Consider the following 27035-nt stretch of genomic DNA (forward strand, 5'->3'; position numbering starts at 1 on the left):
CTCACTAGCAAATTACAAAGCTGCTAAGAACATAAAGCTAAAGAAAAACGGCATGTGCAAATACCATACTCATTTTTTATTTAACTTGGGGATGGAATGGGGATAGCATACATTTTATTTGTACAATATTTAACAATCACTTATCCAAGGTGGGATTTAATGGGGACTTTTTTTTTAGCTGTTAAATACTTGCAGAAAAAAATAGCAAGTACAATTTGACAGTAGTACAACAACCTGTGCCCAAAACACTGACAAGAAATACAAAGTAAAACTCAAAATAATTGCTTACCAATATCTTAAGAGGTAACAAATAGGATATGGGTTGAGACTGCATAAAAAATGTACTGCTGGTTGAATATCTGAGGTAAAGTATGTTCAATTAAGATGCTACTTGTATCATTTTGTCCATAAATTGTAAATAGCTTTATGCACATTATACCAAATGTCCCTAAAAAGTAATTTTCAAAAAAGTAAAAAAGAGAAACTGGTAAATATCTGTGGTGAAGCATTTTCATAAAAAAAAAATTAGTCCACTAAACTACCATCTATCTGACCACTTGCATTTTACTCAAATGTGGCTATTTAACCGTGAGGAAAAGGTACAGAAAAGATGCTGTTTTCATTATTTTGTGATACATGATTCCATTTTTAAATTCCAGTGGCGGTGGATATTTTTCCTGATTGTATTTCCAAAATGTCACCATAAAAGATAGTGCAAGTTCATAGGACCAATAATTGTGAGGCACAGTCTCTTCTGTTCTGGAATTCACAAGGTACCTGTAATAAACATTCAAACAAGAATCACGTCACATGCTACAAACTTGCTAGCATCTAAAGTACATACAAGATCTGTGCAGGGCATAGACTTCAAATCAAGTCAACACTGGTTGATCGTCAGTCCTATGGCAGTTGATCATAAAGCATTTCTCACACAGGAGATGTGGGCAAGGTAGAAGAGGGTAAGAGCAGCAGTTCCCATGGGTATCAGAAAGGCCACATACAAAGCAAATCAGGAGCACCATACACATGAAGTTATTGGGGTCTTACTTGTCCCCCAAACAAAACACTATTTTTTTATTGATCTTTATTCATAGTGTCCCTGGCTCAAACTTCTTTGCTAACTTGCCCACTGTGTACTGACTGTAAACCAAACACTAAGATGCCCTGCAAAAGAAAGTTAACAAGACAAGGTAGGACAGGTAGTCACTGGAACATTCTTATTTTACTGCTTTTAAAAAAAAAAAGTATTATATTAATGTAGTCTTCAAGAGAATACACGTTTTAAAACTGATTAACTAGTGTTAAGTACAATACCCAAGATTTCTAAAAAATTTTCCTAACATGAGGAAAAGACTATATTGTAAATTAACAGGTCTCATTACTTACATGTAATGCTTTCCTAAGCCAAACATTTGTCATAATATCCCCTGTTTTTGCTTCAACTTTTTTGACTTTTGAAAAGAGGGTTCAATGTTTACAACAGGTAGAAATTATCTTTAAGAGATTAACAATTTTCTCTTACGTACATCCTCTTGATTTGTTTCCAACTAAATCAAACACTTGAGATGCTGAATACTTTTGAAATAAAACTAGTAAACAATGAAATGGGAAATTTAAGAATACAGTGAGGCCTTCAGTACATACATGAAGAGCACAATTCTCCATGGTATCTGTCTGGTACACACAAGAATGCTGTTACTCTCCCCTCCCTGCTTAGAGTCTGTTCACCTATGTATTCGTTATATAAATAACTTATGCTTCCCAGAGATTAGTGCATATCATATATAAAATGTAGTGTATGGTGTGGTTAAACAACCATTTGAAGATAATGCATTCACAGTGACCTCCTGATAGTAACGTGTAAAAGTTTGATTACAAAATAAACAGCATTTTAAAATGATCCAACAAAAATGCACATAGCATAATACTGGCTATTTGTTGGTAATTAAAAATTCAGGAAATTGTTTTATTTGGGCCTGTAAAAATTTCAGAAAGAATCCAATTATATTCCAATGTAATGTTTTTTAAAGCATTTTTGGCACCTGCCTGCCATCAATTCCACTTCTTAGCAAAGATAAGGCAAAAACTATCCTAAACTAGTATTAGAGTTAGTAGTGAAAGCAATTTGGGGGTGGAGGCTAGGCTACATCACCTATATCAACATTGGTTACCTCTAAATGTCATTGCATATTGTAAGTTACTAAGTTCAACTTGTTATCCCTGATTTGTTTTAAAGCAGTAACATCTGAAATCTGTGCTTAAAGGTTAATATCTCTATCGTTAAGATAATTCTTTTTGTATCACAGACATCAAATATTACTCTGACAAGATGGCACCAAGCAGAAATATAGTGATAAAGTTACAAATCTCAAAGCAGAGTGAGGAATTCTGGATGACATTTCCTGAGGTGATCCTAAAACAGTGATAAAGAATGTCCCACACACTGTTTGGTGAAAAGAAATACACTACAATTTTACATATATAAATAAGAAAAAAATCTATTTTAAAAGATAAAATGAAGAGCTTTCCAGTGTCACAGCTCACTTAAAAAAAAAAATCATGCTTTACATTTTCAGATATTTCCCAAACACAGCACACCTAAAAAACAAAAATACTAGTTAAGTATGCAATATTTTGGGACCTGGATATAAGATGAAGCTTTCAGATAAAGGGAAGAAAGGAGAAATGACACCATTTCTTTCAAAAAAAAAAAAAAAAAGCAGCACTTTTGTTTTCCCTAAATTACAAGCTAGCACAAGAAAAAACAAACACTGCTTTACGAGTGGCCACGTATTATTGGCACTAAGCATAGCTTACCTTATTTGTCTTAAATAACACAGTGAATTTGTAATACCTTGTTATAAAACATGGATCAATTTATTATTCAAATTTTGTTAGTGTTTTCAATTTTATAATTTAGCAACCGTGGAGCTGAGGTATACCTTGTTGAGGGAGGTTAAAGTAATGCTTGGAAGCCTCTTTACTGAACCCCACTTTGATGACTGGTTTATGTACACAGAACAGCAGCACACTAAACATTCACAAGCTGTGTCATGTTGGCATTACAATAGTCATTTATAGAAACAACAACAGCAAATGCAATAAAAACAAGTTACCCTTTTTAGAATCTGAAATGAAAATTTTTGATTTAAAAAAAAATAGCAGTAGTTCATTTAAGGAATTAGTGTCTTCTGACAGACATTAAGAAATCTGATGTCAGTTTTCAAACACTTGATTAGCCAGATCCAAAAGATCCTTGTTTTGGAGAGGGCCACATTCTTCATGTATACTTTTTTTTAAAAGTTCCATTACAGAGTTCGTAACTTTCCTCTTATGTCAAGTCCTTCACATCTGTGCCACAGGCAATGCAGTAAATCTCCCAGAGCCATGTTTTTCAACAAAAGGCTGTTTTCTTATATTTCCAGGAGGCATCCCACTCTTCGCACGGAAAACTGTTTTGTTAGCTTAGCAGCTCCAGTTCAGAGTCTCAATTCTCAGTGTGTACAGATGGTGCGACCATCATAGACTAGATTCTTTGGGAGGAAAGTCAACATTTGTCACCATCGTGACCACTGTTACAATGTCCTCTGTGGTAATGATATTTGTTAGTCTTTGCATCTGTGTAATTCTTTCACCTACACATCCAGCTGATAATCTGGCTTCTGCATCATGATCCCAACATTCTTCTATTGTTTCACAAAGCATTGCCATTCCCTAAGAGGAGAAAAACAGTCACACATAACAGTGATTTGTATTTTCTGTTAGGAAATAGACTAACATTTTCATTAAATGCTGTTTTGTAAGTAAAAGTTTCAAGATCAGCATTTTTATATTGTCAACATTGGCTTATGTTTATGTAGCCCAGTCTAGCCTCTAACATCATCCTTCTGCCTCAAGTCTTGTAAGCAATAGAATTATAAGCAACCTAACCATGTGCTACCATGCCTAGCTCAAGGTTTACTTTCACTTCCTTTTTTTCGGTTTCAAGGTACAGTTTTGCGCCCAGGCTAACCTGGATTACACTCTAGTCTCATCTTCCTACCTCTGCCTCCCAAGTGCTGGGATTAAAGTAAGCATTATGTTCAAGACAATGAAGAAAAACATTTTTGCAAGCATTGAGGATTCACAACAGGAAGATACAATTTTTAAGTCGCAAAATCTCTGCCTGTTGGTTATGAAATAGACCATTTCAGTGTGGACAGTTGAGAATAACTCAAACTTTAATGGGAGCACTCATTTTTAACATTTTTTAGGTCATTATCGGTCTCACCATCTTGCAATTCAATACAGTATTAAAAAGCTATACATGAAGATGCTCTACTTAGTTTCTAGTTATATGGATTCTGTTTGCACCACTCTCCTAAAGTAATCATTTATTGTTTCCTCCTCTACTCTGAATTTGAAAGCACTCATAAAAACTTAAAAGTTCTAAGCCCAAATCAAAAGAGCAAAACTTCATGAAAACTTGATGCCTACTAAGTTTTAAATGACATCTGGTGGAAGGTGATGGTCAACAGAACTAGCCAGCTTCCATAGGATCAGAACCAGGCATTCCTTTCCCAATAGAAGACACTCATTTACACTAGACCACTGAGGTTAAGAGCCTTACAAGACTCATGGCTTCATGACCAGTGACAAATACAAAGCCCTAATTGTAAGCCTCTAAAATTAGTAGAAAACATCTTATATGAAAATCACCTTCCCAGAAAAGGGTATACAGAAAATAAATCATTCCTGTGAAAACTGTTTTATTGGAATTTCAAATTAAAAATGAACTATATAACTTACTGCATGTTTCTGCCAATAATCTCTTAAAACAGGCCTCTTTTTTTTATGTACAACAACTTCCTGCATGTCTTCAAGAGATGGGTGCTGGCCAATTTCCTCCTCAAATGGCAACATGTACTCATCTACAGGTCCTGAAATTTAAAAAAAAAAAGAAGAAGAAAGCAATTTTAATGAAAATCTTCCTGGTAGATGTAAGTATTCTAAAGTGTATTCTGTATCACCTTCTTTTATCTCTACATGGTATCATTACAGGACTGACCCCTCACTCATTTGTACTTGAATCACAGAGAGACCAAACTTTTATCAGAAATCAAAAGGTTTACATGGCATGTAACACAAGTAAGGATTGTTCAGAAGTTTTCAGTGGTTGGTTGGTTGTTTTGAAAAGAGACTTAATAAATAGCTTAGGCTGGCCCTGAACCCTTGATCTTTCTATCAACCTTGCCACACAGTTTAAGAACTTATCTACTATGGAGAGTGTGTGTGTGTGTGTGTGTGTGTGTGTGTGTGTGTGTGAATGGTATAGAGAACAGTTAATACTGCAGATCAAAGATGCATCCCTTTTTAAAGTTCCAGCTATTTGGATCAGAATGGTAACTGATGTTTCTATTTCTGGAGATTTGGGGCTCAAACTTTTATAAGCATTTTATCTCTGACATGCTTAAGCTTCCATGGCCCACATGAGGAATTAATGCATTTCAGTTATCTCTGCTCTCACAAGAAGTACCAAAAGCTGGCTTATTTAAATCAGAAATATACCCCAAACAGGGTTACCATCAAGTTAGATCTTCACAGACGTATTTTAAATTTCTTCAGCACATTAAATACTATCTCAGATGTACTCAAATAGGAAAATGCTGTTAGGAATAAATATCTAATCTTCAATAAGCACTTATCCTAACCAAAACCTTTAAATGTTATTTACTTTCATTTTACCTTCAGAGAAAAGGTGGCTTTACCTGTGGTTTGTATATAAGATAGGCCAGAAAGTTACAAATTTTTGCATAAAAGCACACTGCTATTAAGTAGTAGAGTTGAAAACTGGCAACTTCTCTGAGACTCTGCTTAATGGCTATATCTCTTACAAAAATGGTCACTATTGAGTAGTTTCATTGACTAAAGTGTGTGTGTACAAGGTTTTGAAATGCACCAAATACTCATGAATAGAAGATAATGTATCAAAAAGGAATCATTAACTCAACCCAGTACACGTTTAAGATGGCTAGACAGTCTGCATGTGCTCTCCAATGACTTAGAACTAACGTTCTCAGGTGTCTTACTCAATCTTTTTGTACTCCTCAAGTAGCACCATCAACAGGTACTTTGTTAAAAAAAAGAAAAAAAAAAGTTGACTAGGGTCTCAACTTAGTTAGAACCTGAATTTTAGCAGAATTCCTAAGGGTTTGGAATGCACGTAAGAGTTTGTGAATTGCTAAATTTTAAACCATTAACAATTAGATTCTGGCCACTTTAAAAACATCCACTTTAGCACAGTGGTTCAGGTTCGTACCATTGGCCTAAGTATTTCATAGCACATACATAAACATTTAATAAATATCAGCATCCTTTTCTTCTTCCATAATAAAAATAATCCCAATAAACCCTTTTCCCATAAAGCAACTTCCAACCCCAGTATCACTGTCTTACATTTCTGATATTACATTTATCCAAATATAGTTACAAATGCCTTACACTTACAATTCCTCATTATACATACTTCAGTGATCTTACTCAAAAACTTAACAGAATATGTTTTACGACCCTAACTAGGTATTACTTGAGGGCAGAGTCTTACAGCCCCTAAATCTAATGAGCTATGAAATTCATAATGAGGTTCTTATGAAATATATTTTCCTATAGTGTCTACTAACTGCCTACTTCTGTTTCCATAACTGCACATACTTACCCATCATCCATAAACTTCAAAGCTAAAATTATTCTCAAATTATTTCAAACTTTCTTAGGTTCCAATCATGGAAGAATAAATGGTTGTCCATTTCTAAACATTCTTACTAAGTTCCCTTTAAAAGTTTAGAACCCTAAGTCAAACGGCATATTCCAGAGATATTCTTTTAACTGACAGCATTTTACAGTATTCAGAAAATAAATACTTCTTAGAAACACAAGTTAAAGTTGCTTATATATTTTTAAATATTCAACATAATATCAATAGTGTGCACTCAGAGTTTTTGAGAATTATAAATTGGAATAAAAAAGATAAGCTTCTATCTGTTTGGGAATGTAGTCCAACCAGGATCTACCTTATCAAAATAAAAAATGCTACAACAAATTATAAAAGAACAAATAACTTATAAATATCACTAAAAACTGCATGACATGGCAATTTCCCATATGTAGAAATGCAGTATGCAGTCTTATAGTCCAATGGGCAAGTATGCATATGACCTAAGCAAGAACTTCAATAATAATAACAAAGAGTCAGGCGTGGTGGCACATGCCTTTAATCCCAGCACTTGGGATGCAGAGGTAAGAAGGTCACTTTGAGTTTGAGATCATCCTGAGAGTCCATAGTGAATTCCAGGACAGCCTGGGCTAGAATGAGACCCTACCTCATAAAACCAAAAAACAAAAACAACACACACACACACATATACACACAAAGAACAAAGAAAGGAACTCTTTAGAATCAAGGTGCTGTGTTAGAGAAGTGGCTAATGTTCACAAAAATTTCTAAATGAGGTCAGACCTTCAAAGTTTTAAAGAGGCAGAATCTAACCTGCGGTTCATCCGAACATCTGCTCACAGTTCTGTCTAAGGGTCAGAATTCAATTGTAATCTAGTTAGATTCAAGTATAATCTAGTATTACCCCAGTGCAGAGCAGCCTCAGCCTGAGTACTTTGGAAGTGTCTTAAAATTGCAGCTCTCACCAAAAGAGCTGACTTGATAACATGAGGTGCAGAACCTATGTGCCTAACCAAAACAGCCCTCTCCATCTGGAATTCATCATCTACCAACTTGAGGTAAGCTACTTCATTTCTTTCTGTTTCAATTTCCTCATCTATAAAACACAGATAACCACTTCTGAAACTGTTTTAAGAAATAAGCTAAAAAGTATATGAAGTGTTGGAACCATCTAAACTACCTTTTGAAGTCCATTAAAAAGAAACTACCATTTTTTTTAACAAAGTAGGGTTTTTGATTTTTTTAAATTTTTTTGTTTATTGTTCATTTTCATTTATTTATTTATTTATTTGAGTGTGACAGAGAGAGAGAGAGAAAAAGACACACAGAGAGAGAGAGAAAGACACAGAGAGAGAGAATAAGCACACCAGGGCTTCAAGCCACAGCAAATGAACTCCAGATGCATGTGCCCCCTTGTGCATCTGGATAGTCCTGGGGAATCAAGCCTCCAACCAGGGTCCTTAAGCTTCACAGGCAAGCGCTTAGCTGCTAAGCCATCTCCCCAGCCTGGGTTTTTTAAATTTTTTTAAAAATTACTTATTTGAGAGAGGGAAAGAGGCAGAGAGAGAGACAGAGAATGAGAGAGAATGGGTGCACCAGGGCTTCCAGCCACTACAAATGAACTCCAGATGCATGCCCCACCTTGTGCATCTGGCTCACATGGGTCCTGGGAAATCGAACTGAAGTCCTTTGGTTTTGCAGGCAAGCACCTTATCCACTAAGCCATCTCTCCAGCTCCAAGAAACTACATTTTTACCTTTGAATGTAATCAGCCTTTCCCATAAATATAGCATATGTACTTTTTAAAAATATGTTTTCCCTTACCATCTGCAGCAGTACAGCGAGAAGCCAGTTCCCATAGGACTAATCCCATGGCGTACATATCTATCCTCAAAAATGCATCCCTTTGGAAGTTTATAGCACCCTCTAATACCTCTGGAGCCATATACCTCCGGGTACCAACCTGAAAAAGATCGTGAAAGTAAATAGTACTCATTTTATGAAATTTCATTTTACCATTTTGTAAAAAGAATAAAAACCAAATATGGTCTATTTGTCCATGGTAAGGTAAGAAAATTACACTACCATACTATAAGATAGGTATATATAGTAAGATAATTCCTGGGCACATTTAAAAGCTATATCAACAAACATACTGGAAAAGGGTTTTCCCCCTATCTGGATATAACCAAAAAAAAAAAAAGAAAGAAAAAAAAAAAAAACCTAAACAGTATTTTTTCCCGGGAAAAGGAATAGAGAAAGTAGCATACTTTTTACTGTACCCTTGATACTGTTTGACATATACCTTTACAAACAAGCTTTTTTTGAGGGCTTCACCAACAGACATTTAAGATGGTATAAAAAGAATTAACCATGATAAGTAAATAAAATTCTACCTGTATCAAATCTTATTATTCATGAATTCTTCTGTCTAGAGTCCTCTATATCTTTTACCCACAATTTAGTATTTCATAGTACTGTAACTATGGTTACCAAGCTAGTGCAGCTTGTTGTGGCTGGTGCTTGACAATAGTCTTAATATAAATGCTTTAAAAGTTTTATGAGCTATCTAGGTTGACCACAGTGTACTTGTGCAGATCTATGAGCAGCTTAGAAGCTGGTGCTTTCAAGTCTCCATCCTCAGTGACTGTGATTGCTAAACTCTAAGTTGAAGAGTTGCATGCAAATATAACAAGTTATTTTAAAAAAATAGGACAGATCATTAAATTTCTGGGTTCAAGTTTTTAATTCATTTAATGAAAATACAAAAGGTAGCTTTTTGCCACTCGAAATAACTAGTCTCATTTTCTCTTAAGGATAAACTAATGCCATCTTAGGTTACCAGTTATTATACCAAAGGATGAAACTGCTCCCCAAATTTTGTCCTGTGATAACCATGCATATAAGTAATCATAAAGTTTATTCCAAGTCTTTCCAAGCACAGAAGTCTGTCCCCAAAATTTCTACACAATCTCCTTTTCAGTTGTAGTCTCCCCACAACAGCCTCCCAACCCCCCCCCAAAAAAACATGTCACCTTCCCTATGACTGCTGACTATTGTCTTGAACTAAAGTTATAAATGATTTAACTGATATTGCCAAAATTCAGTGTGCCATGATTGCTTGCAACTGTATTCTTGGAGAAAGGAAAATGAGAATTAACTAACCAAATAATTAGCATGAGCCCAAAGATGAAGATATGGTAAGACCTAGCTGCAAGAATCACTTGGCTTAGAAGGAAACGTCCCTTTCAAGTCAACCTGGTTTTCTGGACTAAAAGATGACTTTCACAAAGGTGAGACACCTTTTCAAGCCTCATGTATGGGTACTCTTCTTCCCTTTGACCTTCCTTCATAAAGGGTCACATCTATTTGTGTAGACCATGACTAGAGTTAGATGTCTCACCTGTGTGTTTTCAGGAACTCTGACTCTAGAGAAAATTTAGGGAGAAAAAAGCAATCAAGTTGATCAACGAGTTAATGAAGCAATAAAGAAGCAGAAGCAAGAAATCAGTTGTGAAGAAATATGGAAAGACATTAATATACTATGGTGAGAAGAGTAATCTTCCACTCCTTTTAAGTTGATGAGGAAATTAGCAAACTAATTTTTCTAAGTTAATACCTAGAACTCCCTAAGAATATGACCTATTAAAAGCTTATTCTTCAGGGATTTGTTTTTTTTTTTAATCTCTAAAATCTAAGAGTTATGGAAATGCCAATCTAATCTCAAGTATCTTCCATTCTCCTTAGAAATGTAAATACAATTGTTGAATTGTTGAATTGTTGATTAGGAGCCAGGCGTGGTGACACATATCTTTAATCCCAGCACTCCATAGGCAGAGGTAGGAGGGTTGCCCTGAGTTCAAGGCCACCCTGAAACTAGACAGTGAATTCCAGGTCAGCCTGGGATAGGCCCTACATCTCACAAAAATCTAAATAACAAAAACATTAATAATTCTTGATTAGATGCAGATTCAATCACCATCACAACAATTTTAGATCAATTCAATCCTGCTATGTTATTCTAAAAAAAACAAAAAAAAAAAAAACTAAGAGATAGGCTTATTTTTTCCTTACATGTTAGTTAACATCCTTACCTGTCCATGAGTATCGCCTGCAGACTTGCCAGCCTCAAACTTTAATGCCAACCCAAAGTCAGCAATGCAAGCTGTCAGGTTGTTTTTCAACAGCACATTTTTACTTTTGATGTCCCTTCAAATAGGAAGATAAAGTACTTTAAACAATTTTTTAAACTTTTATTGAAAGAGGGAAGGGAAGGAAAGGAGAATGTATATGCTACTGAATGAAAACCATGACAGGGAAAGGAAGAGGATGCTTTTGAGTCCCCATAATTTAGCCTAAAGCACAAGGGGTATGGTCACAAACTCCAATTCATAACCAAAACAACAAGGAATCCTCTCCACAGAGCAATATTACAGAGATCTGCTAAAAAATATGTTATGGATGTTACTCACACAGACTAATTATAAAGTTATTGCTTTGTTAAGATAATGAGAATATTTCAAAGCTATAGGTACAGACCTACATTTTAGAATGGCCCCCTACTATTTATTTAATTGTTCTATCTGCTTTTTATAGAAAAGTATCCCTGGGAGTATAGAATTTTGCCATAAATTTAATTTGATTTTCTAATGTTTATCAGTATAACGCAGTAAAATATCCTTCTATACATATCTGCCTCAACTAGTTTATCCTAGAGACTACCCTGCTAAACATGTCTTTGTTATGACCAATGGCCACATTTATGGGTACAGTCACATAAACCAGCAGTGGAATAAAGGACATGTAGATTAAACTGTCTCAAAATCCAACTGGGATCAGTCTCAAAAGGTTTTCAGAGTCCTGAAAGGTTCTGAAGCATTTGTTACTTTAGAAGGCAGACTCTAAGAAGGAAGATGAAAGAGGGACCCTTCCTCAAGTGCAAGTCATTTACTGTTTGCAAATTAGACTACAATGCCTGCCTCTGAGCAACCTTAAACACAACCTGGTGGCACTCAACCAAGCATTCACTAAATGAATCCCTTAATGCCTATTTTTTAACACAGGGCTAGATGTGATAGCACAGCAACAGAGCATTTATTTGCCTAGCACGCAAGAGACTCTGGGTTCAATCCCTACTACTACCATAAAGTATAAAACAGACAATTTAAACTGAATGCAAAATGATGACTTAAATCCCATGTTCAAGTCAAAATACATGGGTAACTGAATCCATTCTCCAGGGACAAACTTTTTGTTTCCAAGGTATGATAACTGTTAAGTCTGGGTATTACTTCTTCACTGGACAATTTTTTGAATGATGCCTCCTTCTACCTTAGCTCAAGGAATAAATCAGTAAATATATGGTCATTCAAAATATAAAGAAATTATTCAAAATTTCTCTTTAATTCTATACCCTTGCATACCTATTTGTAATTATCTATAAAGTAAATCATGTTGTAAATTAAAATCATTTTTCCTCTGTACCAGAAAAAAATTTGCTTTCATTTCAAATATGCTTTCAGAGACAAAACATAAGACATGGCTGGAGAGATAGTTCAGCGGTTAAGGCACTTGCCTGCAAAGCCTAACAACTTGGGCTCAATTCTACAGTACCCATGTAAAGATAGATGCAGAAAGTGGCACATGTGTCTGCAGTTCATTTGCAGTGGCTAGAGGCCCTGGCATGCCCATTCTCTCTGTCTCTGTTTTATTTCTCCCTGTCTCTGTGTATACAAAATAAACATTTTTTTTTTAAATATGGCAAACTTTACTGATGAGAGTAACATGAACATTACCCAAAATACTTCCCAGCCAATCTCAAAACTAATTTTGAAACCATATGAAAATTATGTTGTGTCTTCAAATATGATTAGATAGCTAGGGCAAAATAAATTTTACCCAAGGGGTTAAAAGTTCAAATAAATGTATGTTGAATTATCTGGGACAAAAATATAAATCTTGCTCTACCTGTGAGATATCGCCGGCTTGTGGCCATCTTTTAACCCAGGTATGTCCTCATGTAAATATGCCAATCCTCTAGCCATGGTTTCTGCAATATGACATAGTTCATTCCAAGAGACCACATTTGCCTTAAGAAAGTCTGATAATGAACCCTAAGGAAATAAAGGGGAAAACATTAGCTCTTAAAAAGTGTAAGTATACTGAGACTTCATTATAATATAGGTGGTTATAAAAGACAACATATCTCTTCTTTCAGTATATAATAATACCCAAAATGCAATCTCTAGAGTGGCTCAAATTTCTCTCCAAGTCACATTAATAAACATTCAACAACAAAGGACTGACTATTACAGGCTCATTACAGAAACAGTCAATCCCCCTACTTGCTTAAAAGGTTAAAAACAAGACTAACTCAAATTTAAGGAGGAAAAAAAAAAAAAAAAACTTTCAAGTGAAAATATACTGACACCACAAGACTAGTGTAACTAAATTTAAATAATCACCAATATAAAGAGTGTCTTCCTTGGGACTAGGGAAATGGCCCGGCAGTTTACAGCACCTGCTTGTAAAGCCTACCAGCCTAGCTTTAATTACCCAGTAACTAAGTAAAGCCAGATGCACAAAGTGGCACATGCATCTATAGTTCAACTGCAATAGCAAGAGGTCCTGCCATACCCATGCTCTCTCTCTCAAATTAATAAGAAATAGATGAGAAGATAAATCGATCGATTGATGATAGTTTCTTTTAGATCTTCCTCTAAACTCTAGAGTTTAGAGATTCTATTGTCTTTATAGTCAAGTACTAAGCAAAGTATAGAGCCATTTATACTTAACAATGATGAAAGTAATTATCAGAAACACAATTCCTTGCTAGTCATAGTGGTACATGCCTGTAATCCCAGCATTTAGAAGGCTGCTTAGGCAGGAAGATCATGAACTAAAAGGGGAGAGGCAAGAAGAAAAGAAACCCACCATTTCTTACTTCATTAGTGGTACTTTCAAACTCAAAAAAATTGAAAAATTGAGAAAAAGTATCAACTGTGTTTTGGTGATATTGCAAGTTAATAAAAGATCATATGAATTTTCTGACTCTGGATTTATCACGAAGTCAGATTGAGTTAAAAGTTGTAAGACAAATAATGCATGCTCAAAACTTGGTTCATAAAAGTCATGAGGAACATTGTCTTTTCCAAGATAAGTATCCCATGAAAGTAGTAATTACACTACAAGAAATCAAGGACAAAAGATGACCTTATGATTAGAGGATTAGTTAGGTTTTAAGAAGTTATCTTTGCTCTTTTGTTTAAAAAACTTAAAACAACTTCCAGGATTGTAAACAATATCCCATGGTAATGCCCTCCCTCCTCCCACTTTCCCCTTTGAATAAAAAAATATAATATAAAATACAGTAAGAAAAAAAATTAAAACATTTTTATTTATAACTGGTTTATATCTCTAGGTCAAATATTAATCAATTGTAATAAAATACTGTCTCTCAAAACATGACAGTCACAATGTACACAGTCAAAATTAGGTAGGTAGGCCAATTCTAACCTTACTAAACCTAACTGCTAAGTAGTTTTACCTTTTCATGAAATGCTGTGATTAGCCAAAGATCTACATCAACACTGGTGCCTCGTTTTTCTGCACCAATGAACTGTAATATATTCTCATGCTTCATTCCAGGTAAACTATAGACTTCATATTCATTCTGCCATGATTGTTTGTCCTACAATTAAAAAGAAAAAATACCAACAAACCAATACAGGAAAGTAAACCATTTCTACTTATTCAATAAGTTCTAATCCAAAGCAAAACAAACAACAACAAAAATTAAAGATACATATAAACAGTCTTTTGTCCATTCCTTCAAAAGGTATTTTTCTGTTGCTAGGTTTACAAACAAGATTTCATAGAAAATGCTACACTTCTTGAATCTTAAATGCAACACATTCTGTTTATAAGTTATTATTCCAAGTTGTGAAGTCATTTTTTCCTATATATAATACTCCCTGAAAGATGAAATTCTGAAAGAATGAGCTTCTAAACAACAAAGGACCTGCCCCAAGGCTACCTAAGACCTAATTTTTTTTTTTTAAAAAAAAGAAAACATTCATGCCTATAAGTGATCAAGGTCTACTCTGCATCTATTTAAGTTTAGCTTTTTGGTGTTTTGTTTTGTTTTTTTAAATGATGAAAGAACAATGAAAGTGAAACACACCATGGCATAATGGCTAAGAAACTAACGCATCCAAACTGTTTAAAATCAGGCTTTATCTCCATATCCATGACCTTGCAGTGTCTAGTAGTACCTATGCAAGACCCTCATAATAGCAGGAAAAAAATGACATCAAAATAAAAGACAGAATAATTTAGAGGGGCAGGGGATAGATGGAGAGAGGATTTGTGAAGGGAAAGATATGGGGAGGGAATAATCATGGTTTATTGTCTGTAACTATGGAAGTTGTCAATAAAACAAGTTTTTTAAAAAAAATCTCGGGCTGCAGAGATGGCTTAGCTGTTAAAGTGCTTGCCTGCAAAGCTAAAGGACCCAGATTCGATTCCCCAGGACCCACATAAACCAGATGTACAAGGTAGCACATGCATCTGGAAGTTCATTTGCAGTGGCCAGAGGCCCTCAAGTACCCATTCATTCTTTCTCTCTCTCTCTCTCTCTCTCTCTCTCTCTCAAAAAATAAAATAAAATCTGGCTCTTTATCCATTAGCAAGTTCCACATCACTCAGTTTCCTAGGAAAGTAAAATAGAAATTGTACTGTCTATCTCTGGGGTTGTTATATGTATTTGTACCTAATATGTAAAGCATTACCTTTTCAATAAAAGCATTTAATAAAATGTTTGTAACTGCTGTTGTTGCTATGCTTAGTATCCAAATGCCTTGTCCAATTTTGCAGATTTCACTTTCCTGACCTTACTTTTAAATTTTTGCACAACAGAATAGATTCTTTCTTAAAGAATAGTAGGACTTATATGGATACTAAAATAAATAAACAAAAGTAATAAACTGCTTCAAGCAAGCTTTAGAAGAGGTGAGAAGGCTAAAATATATTTACATGTTAAGAAAATGGTTAATGGATAATGCTTAAATAATAATGTGTAAGAGTTGAGTCTGTATCACCAAATCCAGCCAAGGCCTCTGTATCACAAATATCCTTCCTTAGCCACAAGGGTATATGAACAAGAGAAAGGAGAAGATGAAACCACTACACTATGTCATCTACAGAACATAACAAAATAAGAGCAGGACAGAAGTACATTAGGACAAGGTTTTATAAGAAGTGCAACTGCTTCTTAAAGAAAAACAGGCCAGGCATGGTGGTGCACGCCTTTAATCCCAGCACTAAGGAGGCAGAGAAAGAGGATCATCCTGAGTTCAAGACCACCAGGTCAGCCTGGGCTACAGTGAGACCCTACCTTGAAATAAAAGGGGGGAAACATGCAGGCAAACAAGTCAAAGGTAAACCAATTATTTGGAATCGTAATTCCCTGTCTCTGAAAATTAACCACAATAATAACTGAAGTAACTACATATAAACACTCTATGTTACATAATGTACTGGTAATGTCTCTCCAAGCAGTTATTCTAAAATAAAGCACATAATCTGTTACATTTTCTGAGGTTAAGAAGATAAAGTAATTGCTCAGACAATGTGATTATTTTTGTAACTGAAACACCAACCTTTGCTTCCCTTTCCTATAAAATTAAAACTGATAAAAGATAGCTATATATTCATTTATTATATTTTAATCACTCCAAACAATTATTACACTAGTAATTCTATTTCTCAGATATGAAGCAGACACAGAAGGGTAAACTACTTTTCCCAATATCACAAAGAATTACTTCAAAATATCTTGCTTGTGGGCTGGAGAGATGGCTTAGTGGTTAAGCGCTTGCCTGTGAATCCTAAGGACCCCGGTTCGAGGCTCGGTTCCCCAGGTCCCACATTAGCCAGATGCACAAGGGGGCGCACACGTCTGGAGTTCGTTTGCAGAGGCTGGAAGCCCTGGCATGCCCATTCTCTCTCTCCCTCTATCTGTCTTTCTCTCTGTGTCTGTCGCTCTCAAATAAATAAATTAATTAATTAAAAAAATATATCTTGCTTGTGTTTTCAGGCTGTGTCTGAGTTATGATACACTAGCCAGATACAGACATAAATGATATACATGATTGGAAAATTTCAATAAACATACCTGCATTGGAAATATCTTGACAGCCACATATTCATTGAGCAATTGGGCTTTCCAGACACAACCAAATCTTCCCCTTGCTTTCACTTCTAATAACTGCAGTGGTTTCAAACCTAGTAATGGAGAAGGTGGAGGTGGTCCTGGGTCCTATAGAAAAACAATGTAACATTGTAAACTAGCAGAACATGAAACAACAATTCTGAAATAAGAAAAAAAGTTGAGTGTACTTAAGAATTAACAGAAAGAGTAAACACATATAAATGCCATTAAATTTAATCTGACATTAACTTCAATCTCACTAGAACTGAGTTTTTAAGCATCACAAAATGACCATCACAAGGCAGAAAAATTCATTTTAAGAATTTCCAAAATAGCATTCAACACTATAGCTATTCATGTATACTATGTAAAAAAAATCTAACAGCTCTTTGAGCCATTCCTGCTCATTTTCCCCACTAAGATTTTCTGTGCACTTTAGAAAACTCCTAATATTACATTGGCTTCATCTAGTTTATATCTTCTTAGAGGTTAAGATTTTAAAATGTACAAAATCAGCTAACTACAACTATATCTCAAATAAAATCTCAAGATCTACTACTTTCTTCAATGGCTATTTAAAGTTTTCTTCACTGATTTCATATATACACCCATTCATTTTCAACAAATTGTGGATAGGCATATAAAATACATAAGCACAAAAATGCTAATTTTTAAAACCAAATATTTGTTTGGTCTTTATTTTTCAAGATATTAGCAATTCATACCTGTATTTCCAAAACTGACCATAAATAAAAATTGTGTTCTGCCAAGCATTGGTAACACACACCTTTAGTCCCACAGTTGGGAGGCAGAGGTAAGAGGACTGCTATGAGTTTGAGCCCAGCCTGGGAGTACAGAGTGAGTTCCAGGTCAGCCTTGGCTATAGTAAGACCCTACCTCCAAAAAAAAAAAAAAAAAAAAAAAAAAAAAATGTGTTCTGGAGATTACTGGAAAAAAAAAAAAATCATACAAATGAAAATACAGAAAAGTGGTCATTACAGTGGATAACAGAGCATGGTGAATGAAAGTATACTACTATAATTAATATTTAAAACACAGCAAATATAGTATATAAATAGGAGCATAGCAAAGAATTGTTCTCTACACAAACAGAATGGTAATCCTTCCCTGAAAGCAGTCTATCAGTTTCTTATCTACAACTAAAGCAAGTTGTAAGAAGCCTTTTGAAAAGCTTTCCAAGAAAGCAACAGAAATGATTCAAGGGCTACATAACAAGTGCTGGGAGGAGGAACTAAAATGTCTGTGTCAAGAACAGACTTGTGATAGCAGTGGGTGACACCTCAGATTCTTGGAAATGGCACTTCACCCTAGATCAGTATGCATCCCACCCTGCCTTTCTAGGTCCTTTTTATTTCATTTGTAATATCTCAAAGACTGTTAATGCTCTCTTTAGGCCCCTCTCAACTGGTCCACTGGGAGTTTGAAAAGTTTGTATCAAATATTAGAAACACCCTGAGCAAAGAAATACTGTAAGGTATTAAATGAGAAAAGTATAAACTTCTAAGGCAGATAATCTGCATAAAATGGCTAGAGAATTCCTGATTCACAACAGTAAGGTAAAAGACTTCCTGTGACTAATTTCAAACTCATATTTTAAATGCCTACAAAAGTTCCTTTTCCTTCCCACATTCAGAATATGATAGGTTAGTAAAGCCAAAGCATTTTCATTTTGCAACATGATGAGTGGAGAAGGTCAGCTACAAAACATATTGGAAGACTGGCGTGGTGACATACAGCTTTATTTCAGCACTCAGGAGACAGAGGTAGGAAGAACGCCGTAAGTTTGAGGCCAGCCTTGAACTACAGAGTATGTTCCAGGTCAGCAAAAGTGAAACCCTACCTTGAAAAAAAAAAAACAACAAAATAAAAACTATTGGAAGGACAGCTTCATAAGCACAACTTTTCTGAAACAATCTCTGGATAGTTGAAAGGAAACTACATTCCTCCCTGTATTAATCTCCAATTGATAATCTCTACTTGTTATAAGAGTTTCTACTGATAGGAGTAGACTGTATGAAGGTAGAAACTGGGGAGAAAGGGTAAATGCTACATATCCAAAGGCAAAGAACCACCTAGTCCTCAAAAGTCAAGGAAATTACTATACAGTTGTATGAAGAAACAATCTAACTAAATAGAAAAGAAAAAGATTTTCAAAGCAGTGATACCAATAAACAAAGGTTTGCAAATAAGCTGAAGAAGGAAAATAAAGCATATGTAATTCTAAATTAAAACACTAAGGTCTTTAATAGCTTTGATATGAATTCACCAATACCACCTGTATCTACAACTCACACATTCTACTTTATTCTAAGGGTGCCAACTACATAGATTCAGTCTGTAGAATAGGATTTAAATCATTTCTTCCATATCACAAAAATATTTCAAAAGTTCAAAATATTAGTAACAGTAACTTTAAACTTAGAAAATTTATTATACAATAATTTTCAATGTCTATGTTAAGGTAAATGGCTGAATATTTTCCAGATGCACAGATAAACTTCAAAGTTCCTACAGCTTTGTAAAACTGACCAAATTTCTTATTATTTCAGAAAGAAATCTCAGATCACCCTAAATATTACAAATATATTATTTCATAGCAACCAGAAAACAGATGATTGCCAAAGTGCCTTAAAAATACTATGAAAAGTAAATCAGGGCTGAGGAATGGCCTAGCGGTTAAGGTGTTTACCTGCAAAGCCAAAGGACCCAGGTTCTATTCCCCAGGACCCACATTAGCCAGATGCACAAGGGGGTGCATGCGTCTAGAGTTCATTTGCAGTGGCTGGAGGCCCTGGTGCACCCATTCATTCTTTCTCTCTCTCTCCCCCCCTCCCTCTTTCTCTGTCAAATAAATAAATAAAATATTTTTAAAGTAAATAAAAAAAAAAAACTGACCAATTTTCAAAAAGGTAAGAAAAGAATCTGCAAAGGTATACTCTTATGAAAGTATCAAAACTCTTAAAATTGTGTTCCTAAATGTAAATTAATATTTATAAATACTAAAAAGATTAAATAAAAATAAATAACTTCATAGCAAACACTATGTATAAAATCTGTAACTCTAACCTTGTGCCTTTTTAAGAAAACTTTCTTAATGAAGTTTTAAATAAATCTTCAAAGATTTACTTATCCTATATTACAAAATATTTTATTACTATCATTATACTAATTTCTTCAAAAATTTCAGTATTTCTAGTAATAAAGATTTATAATCATGAAGACACATGAACTTCTAGGAAGATGAATGCAAATGTAAACTTAATAAATGTCAGCAACATTCTGAAGTTATCCTTAAAACATGGCTTTGCCCTACCTATAACACCTAAAAACCACTTTTATGAAATCAACTACAAGGGCTTCAGAATTTCTGAGAACTTCCCCTAGATTTCTAGTTTTCTTTCAATAATCAAGCTATTTTGTGTAACTAAAATGATATGTATTAGAAGTAGCTATGATTACATTTTTTTAAGATATCAGAAGACATCACTGAGAAGAATGTGTTAAAATTACACTTATTGGAAAAAGCCTCCAAATGCCCCATCCACTGTCCTAACTATAGATAATATTAGACCAAACTATTCAGAGGGAGAGATGCTAGCTCATCTGTGATATTTTGCTTATTTCTGAGTCTACCATTTGAAGGATAAATTATAATCTAGTTATATGATATACCTTAATCATCTAGTTGGCAAAAGACCATCAAAAGCTATACTTCTGCAGGTAATTCATTTGTTATAAAATATCAAAGGTAAAACTAGTTTAAAATACAGATTTCACATTAAAAGATAATGGGCTAGACCAGAAAGTTTTCTTTTCTTTAAATGAGTACATGCTGACATCTAAATGTTTAACATACTATAAAATTACCAATACAAAATGCTAAAGTTAATAGTGTCATTAGATGTTATCTTCTGGTCAGCTACAACAGTTGTCTCTACATTGTACATTAGATAGATATAAATACCATTAACAGTCCTTTAAAACTGAACACAATTACTATGTCAAATAAATCACTGAAGGGGAAACTTGTGACAAATACATATAAGAATACACAGTGAAGCAACAATTACAATGAAACTCTAACGACAAAATGTTTAGTATGCATCCACCAAAACCTCCATAACCGTAAAGTAAACATCAATGCATCTTACCTCTATCATTATATGAAAGGCGTGCTTGTGAAGAAAAAACACAGGCAAAAGAAATTACGATTCATATTCAGAATGAAATGAAAAATGACACATCAGTTACAAAAGTGAGAGAGAGAGAGAGAATGGTTTAGCTTTTTAAAGTTGACAGTATATATTTTCAAAATACTGGTTGGGAACACTTTCCTTATAATTAGAGGAAAGTTGTATCTAAAAAGGAAAAAAAAACCTTTTATTTCACCTATCAGATGAGCGGCATCAAACAAATGTTTACTCTAATATAACCCCAAATTTCCTAATCCTATGGGCTTTAATAGAGTAAGTAAACCTAACAAAGTCTATATTTTAGAAAAGATTTTATTTAGAGTGAATAAACAATTGAGCTGAGGAAGACATGATCTGGAATAGGCTTCAGGACACCAGAGGGCAGTATTGCCTTGAACAAACACCAGCCAGAATGAAGAAATTTAAATAAAGCCAGGATAAACCTCTCAGACCATAGCTTCTGAATTTCCTACTTCTTCTGAGGTGATTCATCCAACTTTCATGGAAGGCAGTGGGATCATAATCATGAAACACAAAAAATGTGCAATATAAATAAACTGGAAATAAACTGGGAGAAACGATCAAAATTAAGCCAAATGTAGTGACAGACCAGGCCTACTATTAACCTACTTGCCCAGACACATCACAGTGAGTAAATCAAAATATAGACTAATAAAATAGGATTTAGATGATTTAATTAATGCCTCAAGAACTTTTAGCAGTTCAAACTATGACCTTAATATATTACTAACCTTAAGAATTATACAGTAATTGTTTTTGTTTGTTTGTTTTATCGAGGTAGGGTCTCACTCTAGCTCAGGCTGACCTGGAATTCACTATGTAGTCTCAGGGTTGCCTCAAACTCCTACCTCTGCCTCTGGAGTGCTGGGATTAATGGCATGCGGCACCACGCCCGGCTAAGAATTATATAATAATTGGATAAGCACTGGTGCCCTGGAAATGAGTCTCCATACACATTTTTCACAATCTGGAAAGTCAGATAGTAACACAAAACAAGATTTTCATTTTTCCAGTTATCCCAGGTAGCTAAGCACCTCCTCCTGTGATAATGATTCAGGCATATTTATTACCTATCATAAAAGCTATCTTAATCCTACTATCACAACCATCAGTATTCCAGGACAGAATTCACTTGAAAGAAATAGATGCCAAATAATTAACTAGAATAAAGCTTTCAAGGCTCAGGAATCACTTGTATCTTGTTTAAGTACAAGTGCATTCAGAGATAAATATGACACTACAGTAACACTGGGCCAGCTACCCTTACTATTAAAAGAGTATCCTGCTCCTTAACAAGCTATCGATGACCCAGAACAAAATAAAGACAAGGCCAAGCCTTAGTATGATAAAATAAGAAGAATCAAGAACGAAATAAAAAACTACATTTGCTAAAACACTCAAAGCATATTTTTTATTTTAAAAAGTATCTTTGCCAGATATACTTTTTAACAAAGGAACATTAGCATAAGGGAGATGATACAAGCTAAACAAGACACACCAACAAGCCTCAATGAATAACATTTGCAGGATCAAAACAAAATATATAATACATTGAAATATACAGGCAAAGGGTAACCAAAGCAGTCTGGATACACAAAATGAAAAAGGTAGCTATGAGTATTATGTGCTGTAACTGAAAGTAACAGTGACAAAGAGATCAATCAGCACATTAATGTCAAGTAATTGGGTTTTCAGATTAGAAAGAGACCTGCTGCTTATCAAGTAGGAATGAAACTACTGCTGAGCATCAGGAAAGAATGTGGAGAACTTCATCCATTCATTTATTTGTTATTCAAAAAATGTTTATTGAATGCATTGTTTCTGTGAAGCATTAAGTACTTAAGCTCTCATGAAGCTCACAGTAGAAAACTAAACAATGATTTACACTAATTAATGCATAATTATAAACTAATGACAGGGAGAAAAAAAGAATTTAATACTATGAGCATCTTGTAAAGCTGCCTGACCTAAAGAAAGGAAGTAGGAGAAGGAGACTGATAAAGTGAAAAACAGTACTGGGACACATCCTACATTTTGTACTTGCACATGTTGCATTTACTGAAATGGGAGAGACAATCATCCTTGAATGGGGAGTGCTTGGAGACATCTACATGTGACTATCTACCTGGAAGTTATCTATGCAGAACTGAAATATACAGACATCTTTCCAGAAATATGGACTTTTCTTTATATACTATAAATATGTATGTGGCAGGCACTATAAACCTTCTTTACTATTTAACTTATTAAAGGGTATATCTCTATTTCTTTTATTTAGTTAGTTAGTTATTTAACAGAAAAAGAGGGAGAGAGAGAATAGGCACACCAGGGCCTCCAGCCATTGCAAACAAACTCCAGACATGTATGTCCCCTTGTGCATCTAGTTAACGTGGGTCCTGAGGAATCAAACCTGGGTTCTTTGCCTTTGCAGGCAAACACCTTAACCACAAAGCCATCCCTCCAGCCCTATATCTCTATTTATTAAGTGTATGTGGACAGATAATTTTCCTTGTTTTGACAACACATTCAACAACCTGTTAGGACTATCAAGTGTCTACAGTATGTGAAAACTGACAAATTCTGAATCTTAGTCACTTAATTATCATAAAGTCTTTAAAAAAAATAAGCCATCACAAATGTTTATCTTTTTAAAGACTATTGTCAGGCTGTAGAGATGATAGAAGGGTTGAAGGCACTTGCTTGGAAAGCCTGACAGCCTGAGTTGGATTTCCCAGTACCCATGTACAGCCAGATGTGCAAAGTAATGCACATGTCTCGAATATGTTTGCAATGGCAGGAGATGCTGGTGCAGCCAAACTCCCTCTGTCCACCTTTCTGTTTCTCTCCAATAAGTAAGTTAAATTAAAAAAAAAAAACAAAAACATGGGGGGGGGGGAAGCACAACCTTCTTTAATCACAGCACTCAGGAGTCAGAGGTAGGAGGACTGCTATGAGTTAGAGGCCACACTGAGACTACACAGTGAATTCCAGGTCAGCCTGGGCTTACAGCAAGATCCAACCTCAAAAAGCCAAACACACACACACACACACACAGTGTGTGTGTCTGAGTATTACAGATATATATAAAGACTACTGACAAGCAGAATCAAAATAAATTCCAGAAAGACAGTGTGTGCCAGGACAAATATTTCTGAGGTAGGAAAAACAAGACATTAATAGATTGAATGATATTCATACTTTCCAATGCACAGCAGCCTAAGTCTTCCTAGCGCATTCACTTGTAAATTGTTTGAGAGATTACAGCCTTTGAGATAGGGCCAGCTGACCTGCACTGGGGCAACAGGAAGAATGTAGACTCTTTTGAAAGGGTCTGAGTGCTCAAGGAGTGTCCTGTTCTTCAAAGTCTGCTTTATTCCCCCCTGGATTAACAAATTGGCACCCTACCTGGTATTGTGGAGTATAAAAAATGCTGGAAAGAGGGTCATTGAGTTTGCAACATGATCTTGTATTTTGGAAATGGCCATGGGCAGTGTGAAGCAGGTTTGCTGGGTACCTGCATGGAGACCCCATGGGGCCATGAGGATGAACCGTGGGTTACAGTGGAGACCCAGTGGAGATACCGGGACCACAAGATGGCTGCTAAGGAGAGCTGCCAGCACCGGATAAAGCTTTCCAGGACTGTGAGTAACCTAAATGGAGGGGCAGAATTGGAATGCCAGAGACTTGTTTGTTGCTGGTTAGAATTCTGGGACTTGGAGATATGTTACTGCCTAGAGTTGTTGGACTTCAAGCTACAGAGTTTAATATTTGCCTGGTTGTTTTAAATCTTGTATTGGTTGAATATTTATTTGCTATGCCCAATGCCATGTTTTGCAGTGTGAATGTTTATTCTGTGTCATTATGGGTTTTTTGAGGTTATTTTGGGGGTATTATGGCTCAGTTAAGAGACCCTGGATTATGGGGATGTATGAACACCATTAGTTAGGATTGATAAAAACTATAGGGATTTTTTGAAGATAGACTGAATGCATTGCATTTTACATCATGAATGGCTAACAGTTTATGGGGACCAGGGGCGGAATGTGGTGGTTTACTTCAGGTGCCCCCATAAACCAAGGTCTTCTGAAGGATAGGTTCCCCAGCTGATGGCAATTGGAAATTAAAGCCTCCTGGAGGAGTGTATTGTTGGGGGCAGGCTTATGGGTGTTAGCCAGTTTTCTCTTGCCAGTGTGTGGCATACTCTCCTGTTGCTATGGTCTACCTTATGTGGACCAGGGGGTGATGTCCACCCTCTGCTCATGCCATTGTTTTCCCCTGCCATCATGGAGCTTCCCCTCAAGCCTGTAAGCCAAAATAAACCTTTCTCCCACAAGCTGCTCTTGGTTGAGTGATTTCTACCAGCAATGTGAACCTGACTATAACATGCTGGGTAAGAATTTCTAGGTAGAATATATTATAAATGCTTGGTGGGAGTAGGATTTTTCAAGCTGTACATATGTGGATAATTTATAATTCTTCCAACACTTAGCTAAGAAGTTTATTTTATAAGAAGTAATTTGGTCAATGATACAATAGCAATCATATAACATTATGTGACACTGAAGGAAGAACATATATCGTAGCCCTGCAACACTTTGGGGGCATACATGCATGTGTGCTCAACCTTATACACACACACAAAGATGCTTAAGGTTAACAATATTGCATCATCATATTTTAGTTTTTTTTAGGGGAGGGGAGAGAGAGAGAGAGACTGGGCACACCAGGGCCTCCAGCCACTGCAAACAAACTCCTGATGCATGCACCCCCTTGTGCATCTGGCTTACGTGGGTCCTGGGGATTCGAACCTGGGTCCTTTGGCTTTGCAGGCAAGTGCCTTAACCATTAAGCCATCCGTCCAGCCCCTAAAGTTCTTTTGTTGTTGTTTTAAGAGAGGGAGAGACTGGGCGTGCCAGGACAGCTAGCTGCTGCACACAAACTTCAGACACATGTGCCCCCTTGTGCATCTGGCTAACATGGGTCCTGGGGAACCAAACCTAGGTCCTTTGGCTTTGCAGGCAAATGCCTTCAATGCTGAGCCATCCCTCCAGCCCCTTATACATGCTAAAACAATACAGTTGAAAATTTTGAAATATAGATTCTGTCTCATCAGAAACTTCAAGCTAAAATGATAAACACTGTACATCTTAAATGTATAAATTTTTAACCCCCCACCCAAATTAAATTTTAACATTTACTGAACAGAGTAACACTTCACTAAGTTTCATTAAAAGTATATCATTCAACAGTAGAGACAAATTAAAGAAATTGAGCTGAAGAACTATCCTCTATACTGGTAATTTAAAAGATGCCAGGGCTGGAAAGAATGCTCAGTAAATAAAGGTGCTTACATGCAAAGCTTGTTTGATCCCCCATGCCTACGTAAAGTCATATGTACAATGCATTGCATGCATCTGGAGTTTCTTTGCACTGGCAGGAGGCCCCTGGCCCACCCATATTCTCATTCATATCTCTCTCTCCTCTCTCCTTTCCCCCTTCCCTTCTCCTTCACTCCCTCCCTCTCTCAAGCTTCAGAAAGCCAATTGTAGAATACTTCATAGTCCATAAAAGACAGTAATAGTTAATACTTCATGAAACAGAAAAAAGCATATACTAAAAAAAAAAAAATCAGGTTAGACAAAGGTATCCAAGGATACACATGAGCCTTTTAAAATTATTTTTAAAAAGTGCTAAGGAAAAAAAACAATTTTGACACATCTCTTTCTAAATAATTTATAGTTATACAGTAAACATTGGTTGATAATAGTTTAAACTTAACAGTTTTTTGTTGTTGTTGTTTTTGCTTGGTTTTTTTTTTTTTTTTTTTTTTTTGCCTTTTGAGGTAGGGTCTTGCTCTAGCCCAGGGTGACCTGGAATT

The 27035-nt window shown here is 35.5% G+C and overlaps 1 protein-coding gene across 4 annotated transcripts in view; it reads right to left on the reverse strand.

Annotated features, from left to right (window-relative positions):
• Positions 1–55: 55 nt before the first annotated feature.
• The window catches only part of Acvr2a (activin A receptor type 2A), a 100940-nt gene continuing 73960 nt past the window's right edge, over positions 56–27035 (reverse strand). For 2 of the 4 annotated variants that reach the window (XM_045147003.1, XM_045147002.1), the window contains 8 exons: positions 21095–21118; positions 16887–17030; positions 14259–14402; positions 12680–12825; positions 10807–10921; positions 8537–8675; positions 4789–4919; positions 2852–3714 (listed from right to left, as the gene is read on the reverse strand). In XM_045147003.1, coding sequence (XP_045002938.1) covers positions 3520–3714; positions 4789–4919; positions 8537–8675; positions 10807–10921; positions 12680–12825; positions 14259–14402; positions 16887–17030; positions 21095–21118 — 1038 coding nt within the window. In that variant the 3' untranslated portion in view covers positions 2852–3519. Of the gene's footprint in view, positions 778–2851; positions 3715–4788; positions 4920–8536; positions 8676–10806; positions 10922–12679; positions 12826–14258; positions 14403–16886; positions 17031–21094; positions 21119–27035 lie in introns of those variants that run through there. The other 2 variants (XR_006636767.1, XM_004651821.3) reach the window with 2 other exon arrangements.

Source organism: Jaculus jaculus, chromosome 4 (genome assembly GCF_020740685.1).
Source record: "Jaculus jaculus isolate mJacJac1 chromosome 4, mJacJac1.mat.Y.cur, whole genome shotgun sequence".
NCBI lineage: Eukaryota > Metazoa > Chordata > Mammalia > Rodentia > Dipodidae > Jaculus > Jaculus jaculus.